At 46.4% G+C, this 18,229-nt stretch overlaps 1 protein-coding gene and 1 long non-coding RNA gene across 2 annotated transcripts in view; one reads left to right on the top strand and one right to left on the bottom strand.

The window, feature by feature from the left end:
* The window catches only part of LOC139226633 (myosin-16), a 326,697-nt gene that overhangs the window by 273,095 nt on the left and 35,373 nt on the right, over positions 1-18,229 (top strand). The window contains exons 12-14 of the mRNA XM_070857530.1: positions 9,353-9,485; positions 14,790-15,006; positions 15,588-15,724. Of these exons, the coding sequence (XP_070713631.1) occupies positions 9,353-9,485; positions 14,790-15,006; positions 15,588-15,724 (487 nt within the window). The remainder of the gene's footprint in view (positions 1-9,352; positions 9,486-14,789; positions 15,007-15,587; positions 15,725-18,229) is intronic.
* The window catches only part of LOC139226635 (uncharacterized), a 68,197-nt gene that overhangs the window by 16,266 nt on the left and 33,702 nt on the right, over positions 1-18,229 (bottom strand). The gene's annotated exons all lie outside the window — the stretch shown is intronic.

Raw genomic sequence — 18,229 nt, forward strand, 5'->3', positions numbered from 1 at the left:
TCCCCATATCCCTGCAATTTTTTCTCCTTCAGGTATTTGGCATGTGTCAGCCAGTGCTTCAGTGGGTAATACCCTCTCCTCTGAGTCAGCAGGTTGTGGGTTCAAGTCCCACCTCAGAGAGTTGAGCACATGAATCTAGGCTGACACTCCAGTGCAGTATTGAGGGAGTGCTGCACTGTCAAAGATGCCATCTTTTGATGAGATGTAAACCGAGGGCCCGTCTGCCCTCACAGGTGGACGTAAAAGATCCCATGGCACTATTTCAAAGAAGAGCAGGGGATTTATCCCTTGTGTCCTGGCCAATATTTCATCATCATCATAGGCAGTCCCTTGAAATCGAGGAAACATAGAAACATAGAAAATAGGTGCAGGAGTAGGCCATTCAGCCCTTCTAGCCTGCACCGCCATTCAATGAGTTCATGGCTGAACATGCAACTTCAGTACCCCATTCCTGCTTTCTCGCCATACCCCTTGTTCCCCCGAGTAGTAAGGACTTCATCTAACTCCCTTTTGAATATATTTAGTGAATTGGCCTCAACTACTTTCTGTGGTAGAGAATTCCACAGGTTCACCACTCTCTGGGTGAAGAAGTTTCTCCTCTTCTCGGTCCTAAATGGCTTACCCCTTATCCTTAGACTGTGACCTCTGGTTCTGGACTTCCCCAACATTGGGAACATTCTTCCTGCATCTAACCTGTCTAAATCTGTCAGAATTTTAAACGTTTCTATGAGGTCCCCTCTCATTCTTCTGAACTCCAGTGAATACAAGCCCAGTTGATCCAGTCTTTCTTGATAGGTCAGTCCCACCATCCCGGGAATCAGTCTGGTGAATCTTCGCTGCACTCCCTCAATAGCAAGAATGTCCTTCCTCAAGTTAGGAGACCAAAACTGTACTCAATACTCCAGGTATGGCCTCACCAAGGCCCTGTACAACTGTAGCAACACCTCTCTGCCCCTGCACTCAAATCCCCTCGCTATGAAGGCCAACATGCCATTTGCTTTCTTAACCGCCTGCTGTACCTGCATGCCAACCTTCAATGACTGATGTACCATGACACCCAGGTCTCGTTGCACCTCCCCTTTTCCTAATCTGTCACCATTCAGATAATAGTCTGTCTCTCTGTTTTTACCACCAAAGTGGATAACCTCACATTTATCCACATTATACTTCATCTGCCATGCACTTGCCCACTCACCTAACCTATCCAAGTCACTCTGGAGCCTCATAGCATCCTCCTCGCAGCTCACACTGCCACCCAACTTAGTGTCATCCGCAAATTTGGAGATACTACATTTAATCCCCTCGTCTAAATCATTAATGTACAATGTAAACAGCTGGGGCCCCAGCACAGAACCTTGCGGTACCCCACTAGTCACTGCCTGCCATTCTGAAAAGTACCCATTTACTCCTACTCTTTGCTTCCTGTCTGACAACCAGTTCTCAATCCACGTCAGCACACTACCCCCAATCCCATGTGCTTTAACTTTGCACATTAATCTCTTGTGTGGGACCTTGTCGAAAGCCTTCTGAAAGTCCAAATGTACCACATCAACTGGTTCTCCCTTATCCACTTTACTGGAAACATCCTCAAAAAATTCCAGAAGGTTTGTCAAGGATGATTTCCCTTTCACAAATCCATGCTGACTTGGACCTGTCATGTCACCATTTTCCAAATGCACTGCTATGACATCCTTAATAATTGATTCCATCATTTTACCCACTACTGAGGTCAGGCTGACCGGTCTATAATTCCCTGTTTTCTCTCTCCCTCCTCTTTTAAAAAGTGGGGTTACATTGGCTACCCTCCACTCAATAGGAACTGATCCAGAGTCAATGGAATGTTGGAAAATGACTGTCAATGCATCCGCTATTTCCAAGGCCACCTCCTTAAGTACTCTGGGATGCAGTCCTTCAGGCCCTTGGGATTTATCGGCCTTCAATCCCATCAATTTCCCCAACACAATTTCCCGACTAATAAAGATTTCCCTCAGTTTCTCCTCCTTGCTAGACCCTCTGACCCCTTTTATATCCGGAAGGTTGTTGGTGTCCTCCTTAGTGAATACCGAACCAAAGTACTTATTTAATTGGTCTGCCATTTCTTTGTTCCCCGTTATGACTTCCCCTGATTCTGACTGCAGGGGACCTATGTTTGTCTTTACTCACCTTTTTCTCTTTACATACCTATAGAAACTTTTGCAATCCGCCTTAATGTTCCCTGCAAGCTTCTTCTCGTACTCCATTTTCCCTGCCCTAATCAAACCCTTTGTCCTCCTCTGCTGAGTTCTAAATTTCTCCCAGTCCCCGGGTTCGCTGCTATTTCTGGCCACTTCCTTGGCTTTAATACTATCCCTGATTTCCCTTGATAGCCACGGTTGAGCCACCTTCCCTTTTTTATTTTTACGCCAGACAGGAATGTACAATTGTTGTAGTTCATCCATGCGGTCTCTAAATGTCTGCCATTGCCCATCCACAGTCAACCCCTTAAGTATCATTCGCCAATCTATCCTAGCCAATTCACGCCTCATACCTTCAAAGTTACCTTTCTTTAAATTCTGGACCATGGTCTCTGAATTAACTGTTTCATTCTCCATCCTAATGCAGAATTCCACCATATTATGGTCACTCTTCCCCAAGGGGCCTCGCACAATGAGATTGCTAATTAATCCTCTCTCATTACACAACACCCAGTCTAAGATGGCCTCCCCCCTAGTTGGTTCCTCGACATATTGGTCTAGAAAACCATCCCTTTTGCACTCCAGGATATCCTCCTCCACCGTATTGCTTCCAGTTTGGCTCGCCCAATCTATGTGCATATTAAAGTCACCCATTATAACTGCTGCACCTTTATTGCATGCACCCCTAATTTCCTGTTTGATACCCTCCCCAACATCACTACTACTGTTTGGAGGTCTGTACACAACTCCCACTAATGTTTTTTGCCCTTTGGTTTTCTGCAGCTCTACCCATATAGATTCCACATCATCCAAGCTAATGTCCTTCCTAACTATTGCATTAATCTCCTCTTTAACCAGCAATGCTACCCCACCTCCTTTTCCTTTTATTCTGTCCTTCCTGAATGTTGAATACCTCTGGATGTTGAGTTCCCAGCCCTGATCATCCTGGAGGCACGTCTCCGTAATCCCAATCACATCATATTTGTTAACATCTATTTGCACAGTTAATTCATCCACCTTATTGTGGATACTCCTTGCATTAAGACACAAAGCCTTCAGGCTTGTTTTTTTAACACCCTTTGTCCTTTTAGAATTTTGCTGTACAGTGGCCCTTTTGTTCTTTGCCTTGGGTTTCTCTGCCCTCCACTTTTCCTCATCTCTTTTCTGTCTTTTGCTTTTGCCTCCTTTTTGTCTCCCTCTGTCTCCCTGCATTGGTTCCCATCCCCCTGCCATATTAGTTTAACTCCTCCCCAACAGCACTAGCAAACACTCCCCCTAGGACATTGGTTCCGGTCCTGCCCAGGTGCAGACCGTCCGGTTTGTACTGGTCCCACCTCCCCCAGATGCCCCAGGAATTTGAATCCCTCCCTGCTGCACCACTGCTCAAACCACGTATTCATCTGCGCTATCCTGCGATTCCTACTCTGACTTGCTTCCACTCTAAAAGTGAGTTCTCAGGTGACTGTACAGTCCAATATGGGAATTACAGTCTCTGTCACAGATGGGACAGACAGTTATTGAAGGAAAGGGTGGGTGGGACAGGCTTGCCGCACGCTCTTTCTGCTGTCTGCGTTTGGTTTCTGCATGCTCTTGGCGACAAGACTCGAGGTGCTCAGTGCCCTCCCAGATGCTCTTCCTCCACTTAGGGCAGTCTTGAGCCAGAGATTCCCAGGTGCCGGTGGGGATGTTGCACTTTATCAAGGAGGCTTTGAGGGTGTCCTTGAAACGTTTCCTCTGCCCACCTGGGGCTCGCTTGCTGTGTCGGAGTTGCGAGTAGAACACTTGCTTTGCGTGTCGGGCATGCAGACGATGTGGCCCGCCCAACGGAGCTGGCCGAGTGTGGTCGGTGCTTCGATGCTGGGGATGTTGGCCTGATTGAGAACATTGATGTTGGTGTGTCTATCCTCCCAGGGGATTTACAGGATCTTGCCAATATTATCTCTCAATCAACATAACAAAAAAAACAGATTATCTGGTCATTATCACGTCGCTGTTTGTGGGAGCTTGCAAGTTGGCTGCTGCATTTCCTACATTACAATAGTGACTACACTTAAAAAAAATTAAAAAGTACTTCACTGGCTGTAAAGCGCTTTGGGACGTCTGGTGGTTGTGAAAGGCACCATATAAATGCAAGTCTGTCTTTCTATTTATCCAATTCCCTTTGAAGACTACTATTGAATCTGTATCCACCACTCTATCGTGTAGGGCATTCCAAATCCTAACCACTCATTGTGTAAAATTGTTTTGCCTCATGTTGCCAGGAGTCTAGAGGTAACAAAGGCATGGATGAGGGCTTCAGCAATGGATTGAGCTGAGGCGGGGGTGGAGATGGGCGATGTTACAGAGGTGGTAATAGGCCATCTTGGTTATGCTGCGGATATGTAGTCGAAAGCACATTTCAGGATCAAATATGACACCAAGATTGCGAACAGTGTGATTCAGCCTCAGGCAGGAGTTGGGGAGATAAATAAGCCCGGCACAAATGATTGTCTGTAAGAGGAAAGTGCCGTGCCTGCCGCTCTGACCTGAATAATGTGATGTTGAATACTAACCAGCTGTACAATGATGGAGTTCGAGTAACTTTCGGTTCATGCAAGCCATTGCATTGTGGCTAGGGGTCTGGTTGGCTGCAGGGGTACCATCAGTGATGCTCTGTATTTTGGGAAATCAAGCCATTCACCGGAGGCTGCACAGCCCTGTCATGGTGCGTCAGTCAGAAAGAGATAAAAGTGCTGGTCCAGCTTAATAGTGCATCAGTCACCTGCTGATAGATCTGGAATGCACTACTGGAAAGGGTGGTGGAAGCAGATTCAATAGTAACTTTCAAAAGGGAATTGGATATATATTTGAAAAGGAAGTATCTGCAGGGCTCTGGAGAAAGAGCTGGGGAGTGGGACTAATTGGATGGCTCTTTCAAAGGGCTGGCACAGGCACGACGGGCCGAATGGCGGCCTCCTGTGCTGTAGGATTTTATCTATGGACAGCAGGTTGGCTGACCCTCCAAGCTGGCCTGGAAGGATCTGGAGGCATAGAAACTGAGGGTGGTGGTCACCGTGAAGATCGCTTGCAGTTCTGACCCTGTGGTAGAGAGTGGCTAAAGGTCTTTTAACTCTGCGGCTGAACGCCATTTGTCAGAAGCAGTGTTCCCCAGTTGTGCCTGACTCTATAGATACACTCCATGGCATATTGGCAGCTGTGGCCAATTTGCCGCTGATGCCAGAAAATGCTGGAAATCTCAGCGGGTCAGGCAGCATCTGTGGAGAGAAACAGAGTTAACGTCTCAGGTTGATGATCCTTCCTCAGAACTGGTTATGGAGGGTCACAGACCTGAAACGTTAACTCTGTTGCTCTCTCCACAGATACTGCCTGAGCCACTGAGATTTCCAGCATTTTCTGTTTTTGTTTCGGATTCCAACATCCGCAGTGTTTTGCTTTTGCCTCTTGACGCCACGCGATATCCCTGACCGGCCCTCCTTTCCTTGAGGGCGAAGGATGCACTGAAAAAGATCCACCGAAGCTGACAAGTGAGCAGATCCCAAAAGAACTCAATGCTGCTGCTTTCAGAGATCAGTTCCTGGCACACGAGAACCTGGCCGGCTTCTGACGCCTATACACGCGGTGCCTGTGGACAGGAACATCGCGGGCTCCCCTATTAAGCGGGGAAGCATCAGCAGCTTTTCATTGATAATGAGGCAAACTCCTTATCCTGTGAAAGAACAGGGAAAGCATTAGAGGGATTTACAGCAGTGTGCATTTCAGCCAGCAGGAAGCAAGCAAGTTCAGTAACTCTCAAAATTGCTTCCCTCGCCTGCACATTTCTCACTGGTGTAACCACGTACACCCTCGGGAATTGCCTGGCCATTGTTGCTGAGTTATTTGATTATTACGAAGGAGGCCATTCGGCCCAGCGTGCCTGTGTCGGCTCGTTGAAAGAGCGATCCAGTTAGTCCCACTGCCCCCGCTCTTTCTCCACAGCTCTGCAAATATTTCCTTTTCAAATATATATCCAATTCCCTTTTGAAAGTTTCTATTGAATCTGTTTCCACCACACTTTATTAATTTCCTGAACTCTTGGATGGTACAACATAGGAATGAATAAATCCATTGGCGACGATAGCAGTTATAAACTTTAGCTCTTTACAGAAGTGAAGGGTGCTCGCAAAATAGAGCCTTTGTTTAGATTATTTGTATCTCTCTTTGTGAGCAAACCAGTAATAATGCAGTTTATCCCTTTTGCCAGAGTTTTGGAAGGATATAATGGAATTCTTCCCACATTCATTGGCTTGTGGGTGCCATCTAGTGTTGTCTTTTGGAACTGCTTCAGTGAATTGGAAATGGTTAGAATGGCAGCTCTGAAAGGGGAATCAGTATGTGTCACTGAATGAGAAACTCGCTGTGCTCAATCTCCTAATGTAGTCCTGTTACTAATCCGTAGGTATAAAAGCTAGACAGTTACCATGACACAACACAGGGGCCAGTGAAACGTAGCCACGTTAAGTGTGTAAATGCGAAGCTTTGAAATGTAATTTTGCAGAGTTCATAGTTCATGAAGCAACCTGTGCCTCTAACATAGGCCACACGAGCAATGTGCCAGGTGAGGTATTAGTCTTTACCAAGAGTCTATGGGCTAGAAATTTGGTTCTAGGTGATAATTGTATTTTTTTCACCCAAATTATCGTTTTGGCAACGCTATCGCTATGAGGCAGTAAATTAGAGCTTCAATTTGCACAGCGTTAAAAATCGTCATTGCACGAGGATTCGTGGCACAAACCGCGAATTTTCTGCAACTTTACTCCGAGGCCGATACCGCTGCGAGAGAAGTCCTGGGAGGGGGGAAACAACAAAAAATAAATTGCAAAAGACAAAAAATAAAAAATCACAAAACATTCACAAGACACTTAACTAGCGATTCGCTGCGAAAGAATTAAAAAATAAAAACTTTAACTTACCTTTTTTTACAGGTCTTCATACCTACCGCTGATCCAAGGGCTGCAACGCAGCTTTTTCCTTGGCGATTTTTTTCATCCTAAATATGGGTGCTTCGGAGCCAATTTTTGGCGAAAGCCATATTTCAAGTCTTGCACGGCGGCGCTCCTCTCTCCAGCGGTATTTGAAAACCGCCGGCGCAAGACTTCTGAATTTACCACCGCACCGTTTTTCGCCAAAAACGACGAAATATTGCCGGAAAACCGATCGCAAGGTCGGCAAATTTTTATCCCTGTCTCTATTTGGCTTGTCTCTGCAGTGTGTACAGGCTGCGTGGCCCAGTGCAGACCGCTACGTGTGTGTGTGGTTCACACTCCGAGGTAAATGAGGACTGTTCATATTCAGTCAGCCTCTGATACTTTGTTTAATTGGTTTCCCAGTCCCTTCCTCTGCGGATGGTCCTTCCGCAATCAGCCCCGCTCCGGATGGCTGGGACAAGACCAAGAATCCACCACTTTGGAAATGTTGGGAGGTGGAATCGGGACCTCAAAACAACAACAACAACGTACAGTTATATAGCACCTTTAACATAGTAAAACATCCCAAGGAGCTTCATGAGCGTTATCAAACAAAATTTGACACTGAGCCACGTAAGGAGAAATTAGGGCAGGTGACCAAAAGCTTGGTCAAAAGAGGTAAGTTTTAAAGAGCATCTTAAAAGAGAAGTAGAGAGGCGGAGAGGTTTATGGAGGGAATACCAGAGCTTGGAGCCTCAGCAGCTGGAAGTACGGTCACCAATGGTGGAGCGATTAAAATCAGGGATATGCAAGAGACCAGAATTAGAGGAGCGCAGAGATCTCAGCGGGTTGTGGGACTGGAGGAGATTACAGAGAGAGATAGGGAGGGGCAAAGCCACGGAAGGATTTGAAAACAAGGATGAGAATTTTGAAATCGAGGTATTGCTTAACCGGGAGCCAATGTAGGTCAGCGAGCACAGGGGTGATGGGTGAACGGGACTTGGTGCGAGTTAGGACATAGAATCATCAAAGTTTACAGCACGGAAGGAGGCTATTTCGGCCCATCGTGTCCATGCCGGCTAACCTAATCCCACTTTCCAGCTCTAGGTCCATAGCCCTGCAGGTTACGGCACCAAGTGCACATCCAAGTGCTTTTTAAATTTGGTGAGGGTTTCTACCTCTACCACCCTTTCAGGCAATGAGTTCCAGACCCCCACAACCCTCTGCGTGAAGACATTTACCCTCAAATCCCCTCTAAACCTTCTACCAATTACTTTAATTTTATGCCCCCTGGTTGTTGACCCCTCTGCTAAGGGAAATAGGCTCTTACTATCCACTATCTCTAGGCCCCTCATCATTTTATACACCTCAATTAGGTCTCCCCTCAGCCTCCTCTGTTCCAATAAATACAAATCCAGCCTATCTAATCTGTCCTCATAGCTTAGATTCTCCAGTCCCGGCAATATCCTCAGAAATCTCCTCTGTATCCTCTCCAATGCAATCACGTCCTTCCTGTAATGCGGTGACCAGAACTGCACACAGTACTCCAGCTGTGGCCTAACCAGTGTTTTACACAGTTCAAGCATAACCCTCCTACTTTTGTATTCTACGCCTCGGCTAATAAAGGCAAGCATTCCGTGTGCCGCCTTAACCAACTTATCTACCTGGGCAATTACTTTAAATTTATGCCCCTGGGTTGCCTACATCAGCAGCAGAGTTATAGATGAGCTTAAGTTTATGGAGGGTGTTAGATGGGAGGCTGGACAGGCGAGCATTGGAATAAACAAATTTAGAGGTTACAAAGTAATGGTTGAGGCTTTCAACAGCAGATGAGCTGAGGCAGGTGCGGAATCGAGCGATGTTATGGAGGTCGAAGTAGGCAGTCTTCGTGATGGTGCGGATATGTGATCGGAAGCTCATCTCGGGGTCAAATACAACATCAAGGTTGCAAACCGCCTGGTTCAGCGTCAGACAGTTGCCAGGGAGAGGGATGGTTCTTGTGGCGGGATTGAACACAATGGCTTCGGTCTTCCCAATATTTAGTTGGAGAAAATTTCTGCTCATCCAGTACTGGATGTCGGACAATCAGTGTGACCATTTAGAGACAGTGGAGGGGTCAAGAGAGAGATTTGTACCAGTATGGCACAGCTCGGGTGTATATTCTGCTTGTACTATTATGTTTGAATTGACTTGAAGAGTTTAAAAATAAATATTGTAACCTTTGGATCATGACAGGAAGAAGCTGACATCTCGTTTACAAGAGGCTGAAGAGGCAGTGGAGGCTTCCCAGGCCAAGTGCTCCAGCCTGGAGAAAACCAAACAGCGGCTGCAAGTGGAGGTGGAGGAACTGAGCATCGACCTAGAGAAGGTGGGTCTCTGCGGTGTGACTCGAGAGTGATTCCTGGGGGCGATAACAGGGCAGCACCTCGAATCATATATATCAGACAAGCAAACAGATGTGTGCTTTATAATCATCATCACTCCTGGATGTTGCTTTGTAAGCATTCCGATGTAGTTATTAATTTAATATTACTCTTACAGCACTCCAGTGCAGTGCTGAGGGTGGCTGCACTCTCGGAGGTGCCGTCTTTTGGATGAGACGTTAAACCGAGGCCGCGTCTGCGCTCTCAGGTGGACATAAAAGATCCCGTGGCACTATTTCGAAGAAGAGCAGGGAGTTATCCCAAGTGTCCTGGCCAACATTTATCCCTCAATCAACGTAACAAAAACAGATTATCTGGTCCATTATCATATTGCTGTTTGTGGGAGCTTGCTGTGCGCAAATTGGCTGCCGCGTTTCCCACATCAGTGACTACACTTTGAGATGTACGTCATTGGCTATAAAGCGCTTTCTTTCTTTATGTAGATAAGTTTAGGTGGAGTTTACAGGGTTTTTCTGGCTGATCGCTCCCCTCTCCCCCTCCCAATCAGTCAGTCATGCTGGGGCAATGCATTACAATTGTCTGAGGGGGACCGGTACTGTGTCCAAGTGATTATTTATCACCTGAGAGTGATGGCACATGGGCTAATCAAGCCCGATCCAATCCTCAGTCGACATCCGTACAGATGTGCTCGCCCCTTGCCACAGGGTCTGAACAGCAATCCTTCCTCCCCAGCCCAGGTTCACACATGAACTTCTCTTAGCAGTGTGTACCATCTACAAGATGCACTGCAGCAACCTCCCAAACCCGCAACCTTTACCACCTAGAAGGACAAGGGCAGCAGGCGCATGGGAACACCATCACCTGCAAGTTCCCCTCCAAGTTGCACATCTGTTGCACCATCCTGACTTGTAAATATATCGGCGTTCCTTCATCATTGCTGGGTCAAACTCCTGGAACTCCCTCCCTAATAGCACTGCCCACATGGACTGCAGCGGTTCAAGAAGGCGGCTCACCACCACCTTCTCAAGGGCAGTTGGGGATGGGCAATAAATGCCGGTCTTGTCAGCGACGCCCACATCCTGTGAATGAATAAAAACGTCTGTGGACTCCTCTCACAAAGACCTCATGTTGCAACCTGCTCCCTACATTCACTGACTTGCAGGCACTACATAATGTAGCTGGACTTTCAGATCATTTGGTTGATATATTTCAGTTCTCATTGAGTCACTGAAAGCAATAGAAGTTAATTTGCTTCAAGTGACTCGAAATATGACGCATGAATTATCCACGGCACTCAATATACTATAATCTTTGACTGTAACCCCCAACCATAAGCAGCATGTTCTTGCATTCCCCACAGTTTAATAAACTTCTGTTGGTGAATTCCAAACCTGAGAGGATATTAAATATGTACAAAATAACTGTTAAAAATTCTGCCGTAAAATTATTTATATAGGAGAGCTGTAAAAGGGGACAAGTTTTTTTTTAAATCTTGTTTGTCATTGGCTGAAAACTGCCTGTAAAGGGTAATATTAGTGCACTGGTCACACCTCTGATAATCTGTTAATGCATCATATTAGTGAGAGGATTGGTAAACGGGTGTACACACGAGTGAGCCCAACCTCCGAGCTTGACATCTACCAGTTGGCAGCACTGGAAGGGTTAATACTTTCACCATTCTGTAAAGATACCAGTCATCAACTTTAGGATGGTTGGCAGTTTTCAAACGTGCTCAGGTTGGCTTAATGGTCTTTAGTACAGCCCTTGCACATGAGCAAGAGAAGTTGGTATAAGATTGTGGTTTTCTCATAGTAAGACCTAACTCTTAATCCAAACTGTTACCCTAACCCAAACTGTAATCATAATCCAAGCCGTAACCTAAACTATTGTTTATTTTCTTATAACGGAGATTGCAAAGGTACAGAATGAATATATACCATTAAAAATGGAGATAACTTCAAATGTTAGCTTGCCGTGGATCAATAGAGATTAGAATCAAACTAAAGTTAAAGAAACATCGAAACATAGAAAATAGGTACAGGAGTAGGCCATTCGGCCCTTCGAGCCTGCACCACCATTCAATAAGATCATGGCTGATCATTCACCTCAGTACCCCTTTCCTGCTTTCTCTCCATACCCCTTGATCCATTTAGCCGTAAGGGCCATATCTAACTCCCTTTTGAATATATCCAACGAACTGGCATCAACAACTCTCTGCAGTAGAGAATTCCACAGGTTAACAACTCTCTGAGTGAAGAAGTTTCTCCTCATCTCAGTCCTAAATGGCTTAACCCTTATCCTTAGACTGTGTCCCCTGGTTCTGGACTTCCCCAACATTGGGAACATTCTTCCTTCATCTAACCTGTCCAGTCCCGTCAGAATTTTATATGTTTCTATGAGATCCCCTCACATCCTTCTACACTCCAGTGGATACAGGCCCAGTTGATCAAGTCTCTCCTCATATGTCAGTCCTGCCATCCCAGGAATGGGCATTTGAGGATTATTGGTATGATAAAAATACAAGAGAATTAGCAAAGCGACTGCGAGCGATAGGAAAAGAAGGGAGTATGAGGAGAGAATTTTTAAACATATTAGAAAGAACAGTAAAGTGTTCTGTGACTATATCAGTAAAAAGAGTACTGTTAAATGTGAGGTGGGACTCCTGAGAGCAGAAGATAAATGGAAATTGTCCGGGATACTGAAAAGGTACATTGCATCAGTGTTTCGACAAGGTCCCACACAAGAGATTAATGTGCAAAGTTAAATCATATGGGATTGGGGGTAGTGTGCTGACGTGGATTGAGAACTGGTTGGCAGACAGGAAGCAAAGAGTCGGAGTAAATGGGTACTTTTCAGAATGGCAGGCAGTGACTAGTGGGGTACCGCAAGGTTCTGTGCTGGGGCCACAGCTGTTTAAATTGTACATTAATGATTTAGATGAGGGGATTAAATGTAGTATCTCCAAATTTACGGATGACACTAAGTTGGGTGGCAGTGTGAGCTGCGAGGAGGATGCTATGAGGCTGCAGAGTGACTTGGATAGGTTAGGTGAGTGGGCAAATGCATGGCAGATGAAGTATAATGTGGATAAATGTGAGGTTATCCACTTTGGTGGTAAAAACAGAGAGACAGACTATTATCTGAATGGTGACAGATTAGGAAAAGGGGAGGTGCAACGAGACCTGGGTGTCATGGTACATCAGTCATTGAAGGTTGGCATGCAGGTACAGCAGGCGGTTAAGAAAGCAAATGGCATGTTGGCCTTCATAGCGAGGGGATTTGAGTACAGGGGCAGGGAGGTGTTACTACAGTTTTACAGGACCTTGGTGAGGCCACACCTGGAGTATTGCGTACAGTTTTGGTCTCCTAACTTGAGGAAGGACATTCTTGCTATTGAGGGAGTGCAGCGAAGGTTCACCAGACTGATTCCCGGGATGGAGGGACTGACCTATCAAGAAAGACTGGATCAACTGGGCTTGTATTCACTAGAGTTCAGAAGAATGAGAGGGGATCTCATAGAAACGTTTAAAATTCTGACGTGTTTAGACAGGTTAGATGCAGGAAGAATGTTCCCAAGTTGGGGAAGTCCAGAACCAGGGGTCATAGTCTAAGGATAAGGGGTAAGCCATTTAGGACCGAAATGAGGAGGAACTTCTTCACCCAGAGAGTAGTGAACCTGTGGAATTCTCTACCACAGAAAGTTGTTCAGACCAATTCACTAAATATATTCAAAAAGGAGTTAGATGTAGTCCTTACTACTCGGGGGATCAAGGGGTATGGCGAGAAAGCAGGAATGGGGTACTGAAGTTGCATGTTCAGCCATGAACTCATTGAATGGCGGTGTAGGCTAGAAGGGCCGAATGGCCTACTCCTGCACCTATTTTCTATGTTTCTATGTTTGCAGGAGAGCAGGATATTGGGGAGGAGGCACATCCTGAATTGGTTGAAAATGAGCTGGGAGATAGTATAATAAAAAGGGAAATATTAGAGGAGCTAGTTAAGTTAATTGAGGGCACAGGGCCTGATGGTATACATCCTGAGAGAAACAGGGGAAGAACTAGCAGAGGCCCTCGACATTGTAGCACTGATTTTAGCCCAACCAGCCCAGCGAGTCTTCAATGGAGAGTAAAATCGGGCGGGGTGTATTTTGGGCTTTGGACCCGAACAGGTCCCATTCTCGAGGGGTGAGGTTAAAATCGGGACGTATATTTCAGGATTCTATTGAGAGTGAATGTGCGTCGGAGGACTAGAGAGTGGCCAATGTAATGCCTCTCTTCAAAAAGGCATTACAGCTAACTTGGCTAAACATCTATGGTTGGAAACATTTTTGGAACCGTTATTTAAAGATGAGATGGCTAATTGTTACTAATAATCAGAAACAGCCATCATGGATTTCTGAAAGGGATTCTGGGAACTACGTGGGATTCGATCCACTGCTCGTGTGGAGGATAAAAATTAACATGAACACAGGGGTCTGGAGTTTCCACTAGGTGGCGCTGTTTTTTTCCCAGCGCAATTCGTTCAAAACTGGTCAAACTGGTGCAGAAGATGAAGGAATTCCAAACGCAGTTTGAGTTCCCTTGTTCTTTTGCACTAGTTTAAAAAAACATTGTGCTGGAGGCAGGCCCCGTCCACAAAACTGACCACGCCCCCAGATCAAATTAATCACCAGTGGGACTTTCTGCTCATTGCACTCGTTTGCGGGCCTTTGAGGAGGCTCCAAAAATTAAGCTGGTTCTTTTGGATGTGAGGACACTAATAGGCATGTTTTAAAAGCTTTTGAATATATTATTTTTTAATTTACTAAGAAACTGACACCAGTATAGCTAACTAATGGTCCTCTATTTTTTGAAATAATTTCCAGTTATTTTAAATCGGGTTACTCACAGCTGGTGACTCAACACTTGGATTAAAATGGTTAATTTTTTAGGTTTTAAAACGCTGCCCGATTGCGCTGGTTCGTGGCGGATTTTACGTTCGGCGATATGCAAATCAGTTTGAGCGGAAACTTGGGGGGAAAAACACTTCTCAAAACGGGTGCAATCTTGGCTGAAAATTGCACTTGGATCGCCGCTTGCGCCCAAAGCGGAAACTGTAGCCCAAGCTGTTTGGGCCAAACAGCTTGTATCCATGCTGTAATTTCTCTAACCTGAATCTGTAACCTGACCACTCTAATGACAAACTAACCCATCTTCATGCACAGCTCTATGAAGCCCACTGCATATATCTGAAGATAGAATCGATTTTAATTATCAGAACCGTTTTCCCGTTTTATTTTTTTCTTACAGGCCAATGCGGCGGGTGCAACCCTGGACAAGAAGCAGCGAATGATCGACAAGCAGATCTCGGACTGGCGTCAGAAGTGCGAGGAGATCCAGACCGAGCTGGAATCCTCGCAGAAAGAGTGCCGACAATACGCCACCGAACTCTTCAAACTGAAGACATCCTACGAAGAGCTGATCGAACAACTGGACTCCCTTCGACGGGAAAACAAAACGCTCCAAGGTAAATCAGGCACGGGAGATATGCAGTATCAGGAAAAAATACTAAATACTGGGCCTGGATCAGCTAAATATCCGATAGGAGAGACATTAAAGGAGAAGCTCACTGTGGTTGGCCCCAACAGTTGAGAAAGGCATTGAGGAAAAGAAGGCCTAACTTATATAGCCATTGTTCCCAGGCCCAGGTATAATGTGCAGTACCCCAAACAATAGCGTAGGCTTTCTTCCCTGGGCACCCAGCAGCTTCACTGCACTTGTGGGGAAATAAATTAACATGTTTTTCTCTTGCCTGAGGCCTGGGGTTGCATTCCTGGCTGTGGTCATTGAGGCTTCCGGCAGCTGCTGAATAGCAACAGCCAGACCAAGCTGAGGCCTCTAGATCGCTTATTGTGGGGAGGTGGGCGGGAGGGGCAATGGGGATTGAAACTGCTCAAACTGATTTGAAGTGTGCCCCGTGCCGTCATCGCAGAGAGTGAGACTTTTGCTCCAGTTATGTTGCTCCTCTGACTTTGCCAGTCGCACCCCACCGATGGATCAGGGTGGAGCTGTCTCTGTTTTCACTCCTGTCCTGCTTTCATTCCGCAGAGGAGATTACTGACTTGACGGACCAGTTGGGCGAGGGCGGGAAGAGTGTCCACGAGCTGCAGAAATCCAAGAAGAAACTGGAGATGGAGAAGGAAGAGCTGCAGGCGACTCTCGAGGAGTCGGAGGCAGCGCTGGAGGTAGACGCATGCAAATCTCGCAGGTCACGCCCATTAGTTCCACAGGCACAGCAACTCCTTTAGACCTGAGTAGATGGCCTTTATTGTCCTGTTGCATGTACAGAGAGCACTTGTCTGAAACTTGGGATAGAAACATAGAAACGTAGAAAATAGGTGCAGGAGCAGGCCATTCGGCCCTTCGAGCCTGCACCACCATTCAATATGATCATGGCTGATCATGCAACTTCAGTGCCCCATTCCAGCTTTCTCTCCATACCCCCTGATCCCTTTAGCTGTAAGGGCCACATCTAACTCCCTTTTGAATATATCCAACGACCTGGCCTCAACAACTTTCTGTGGTAGAGAATTCCACAGGTTCACAATTCTCTGAGTGAAGAAGTTTCTCCTCATCTCAGTCCTAAATGGCTTACCCCTTATCCTTAGACTGTGACCCCTGGTTTTGGACTTCACCAACATCAGGAACATTCTGCAGATCCTGTCGGGCCCGGAGCTCCCATTGCTAGTTTGTGCCTGAAGAATGTTTATTTTTGTAAACCAGAATGAAAGGCTGCTTCCTCGGAAGGTTGATTGTTGTGTTCAGACTATGGTCTCAAAGACCGAGCAGGGGCACACCGTGACCATTTGAAAATTCACCAGTCACATTGTACGTGACGGGAGGAGGTGGGGATGGACCATTAATGACTGTGACGGTGAAATTTGGCCATGGCTGGCTGGGTTGAGGAGACGCCGAAAATTGGAGCTTTGGGTCAAATTCTGTATCGGCGATGTTGTTGATCAGAGGTGCTAAGCGGGGGGGGGGGGGGGGGGGGGGGTCAGTGTTCCCGAAGTAAAGATCTAGGATATATTCATGCTGTTTTCCGCACTGTCATTGGTCGATCTCGATGCCCCAGTACCAAGTTGCTGCCTTGTGAGCTTCTGTGTTACTGACTCATGCTGGACTTACCTCACAGTGCTGCCTCTGATTGCAGCACCAACCTCAGTGCCAGCGCTGTGAGCTTAGTGAGTTGGCACTGCCATCTCCAGAGGGGCTCGGACCCACGTAAAGGGCGATGTTCACCGATGACTCTGAGGGGCAGAAGTACCACCGCGGCAACAATGCTTCCTAGTGGGCACCATCTTCTCCAGCTGAGAAGCCAGCGTTGTGGTGCCCATCGCTGGTCAGTATAGATTTTTCCCACCCTTCAGGGTAGATACAACCACCAGAAAATAAAATCACAAAGTCAAACAATACCCTTGTGCTGTGCAGTCTTCCCGACCAAACCTGTGGCCTCTACCACCGAGAAGGACATGGGCAGCAGGTGCATGGGCACACCGCCACTTCCAAGTCACACACCATCCTGACTTGGATATACAGGAAACTCGTTTATCCAGATACGAATGTAACTGAAAACCTGCCATAACAGAATTTAAAATAACTGTCACACACGTGAATATCTCGCTCATTTCAACTATCTCAAACGTGACTAGGTTGCTCAGTTACCTATAAATTGAAGCAGGCGTGGACCTCTATCTCACTTTTCAACTGTCACACGCATTGAAAGCAGTTCAGGCAGTGGGGTGTACAATTTAAAATGTCTTGTGACAGCACTAAAAGGAAATGAAAAGAATTGAGCATTCAGCAGAAATTAGAAATTATAAAGAAATCTTCATGGGTGGTTCTTATCACCTTCAAATATTAGCTTTAAAATGTAAACTCGCCCTATCGGAGAATTCGTTTACCCGGAATTGCCAAATCCCCGAACGATCCGGATAAACGAGAGTTTCCTGCATATCGTCGTTCCTTCATCGTCGTTGGGTCAAAATCCTGGAACTCCCTCCCTAACAGCACTGTGGGAGTACCTTCACCACACGGACTGCAGCGGTTGAAGAAGGCGGCTCACCACCACTTTCTCAAGGGCAATTAGTGATGGCCAATAAATACCTCGCCGGCAATGTCCACATCCTGTGAATTCATTATATTTTTTTTAAATGGGATACAATTCTGGGAGCCTGGGGCATTGATAATGACTTCTCCTTTCCAAGATCTGGGAATTAAAATCTGGTATCAGTAAAAGTGGCCACACAGCTGTCGGATTGCAGTAAAAATCCAACTGGTTCACTACTGTGCCTTAGGGAAGGAAACCTGTCGCCCTTACTGGTCTGGCCTCCATGTGACTCCAGTCCCACACCCCAATGTTAGGGATGGGCAATAAACACCGGCCTTGTTGCCAGTCACACCCACATCTTGAGAATACACTTTAAAAAACTATTCTGTGATGTGAACGCTGTATTTAACCACTGTCTCACAAACAAACATCTGAATAGTGCAACTCCCAGTGATGTACTGGTCCATAGCTTCCAGTGATGTGCTGGTCCACAGCTCCCAATGGTCCACAGGTCCGTATCTCCCAGTGGTGTGCTGGTCCACAGCTCCCAGTGGTGTGCTGGTCCACAGCTCCCAGTGGTGTGCTGGTCCACAGCTCCCAGTGGTGTGCTGGTCCACAGCTCCCAGTGGTGTGCTGGTCC

The sequence above is a fragment of the Pristiophorus japonicus genome, chromosome 16 (genome assembly GCF_044704955.1).
Source record: "Pristiophorus japonicus isolate sPriJap1 chromosome 16, sPriJap1.hap1, whole genome shotgun sequence".
NCBI classification, from domain to species: domain Eukaryota; kingdom Metazoa; phylum Chordata; class Chondrichthyes; family Pristiophoridae; genus Pristiophorus; species Pristiophorus japonicus.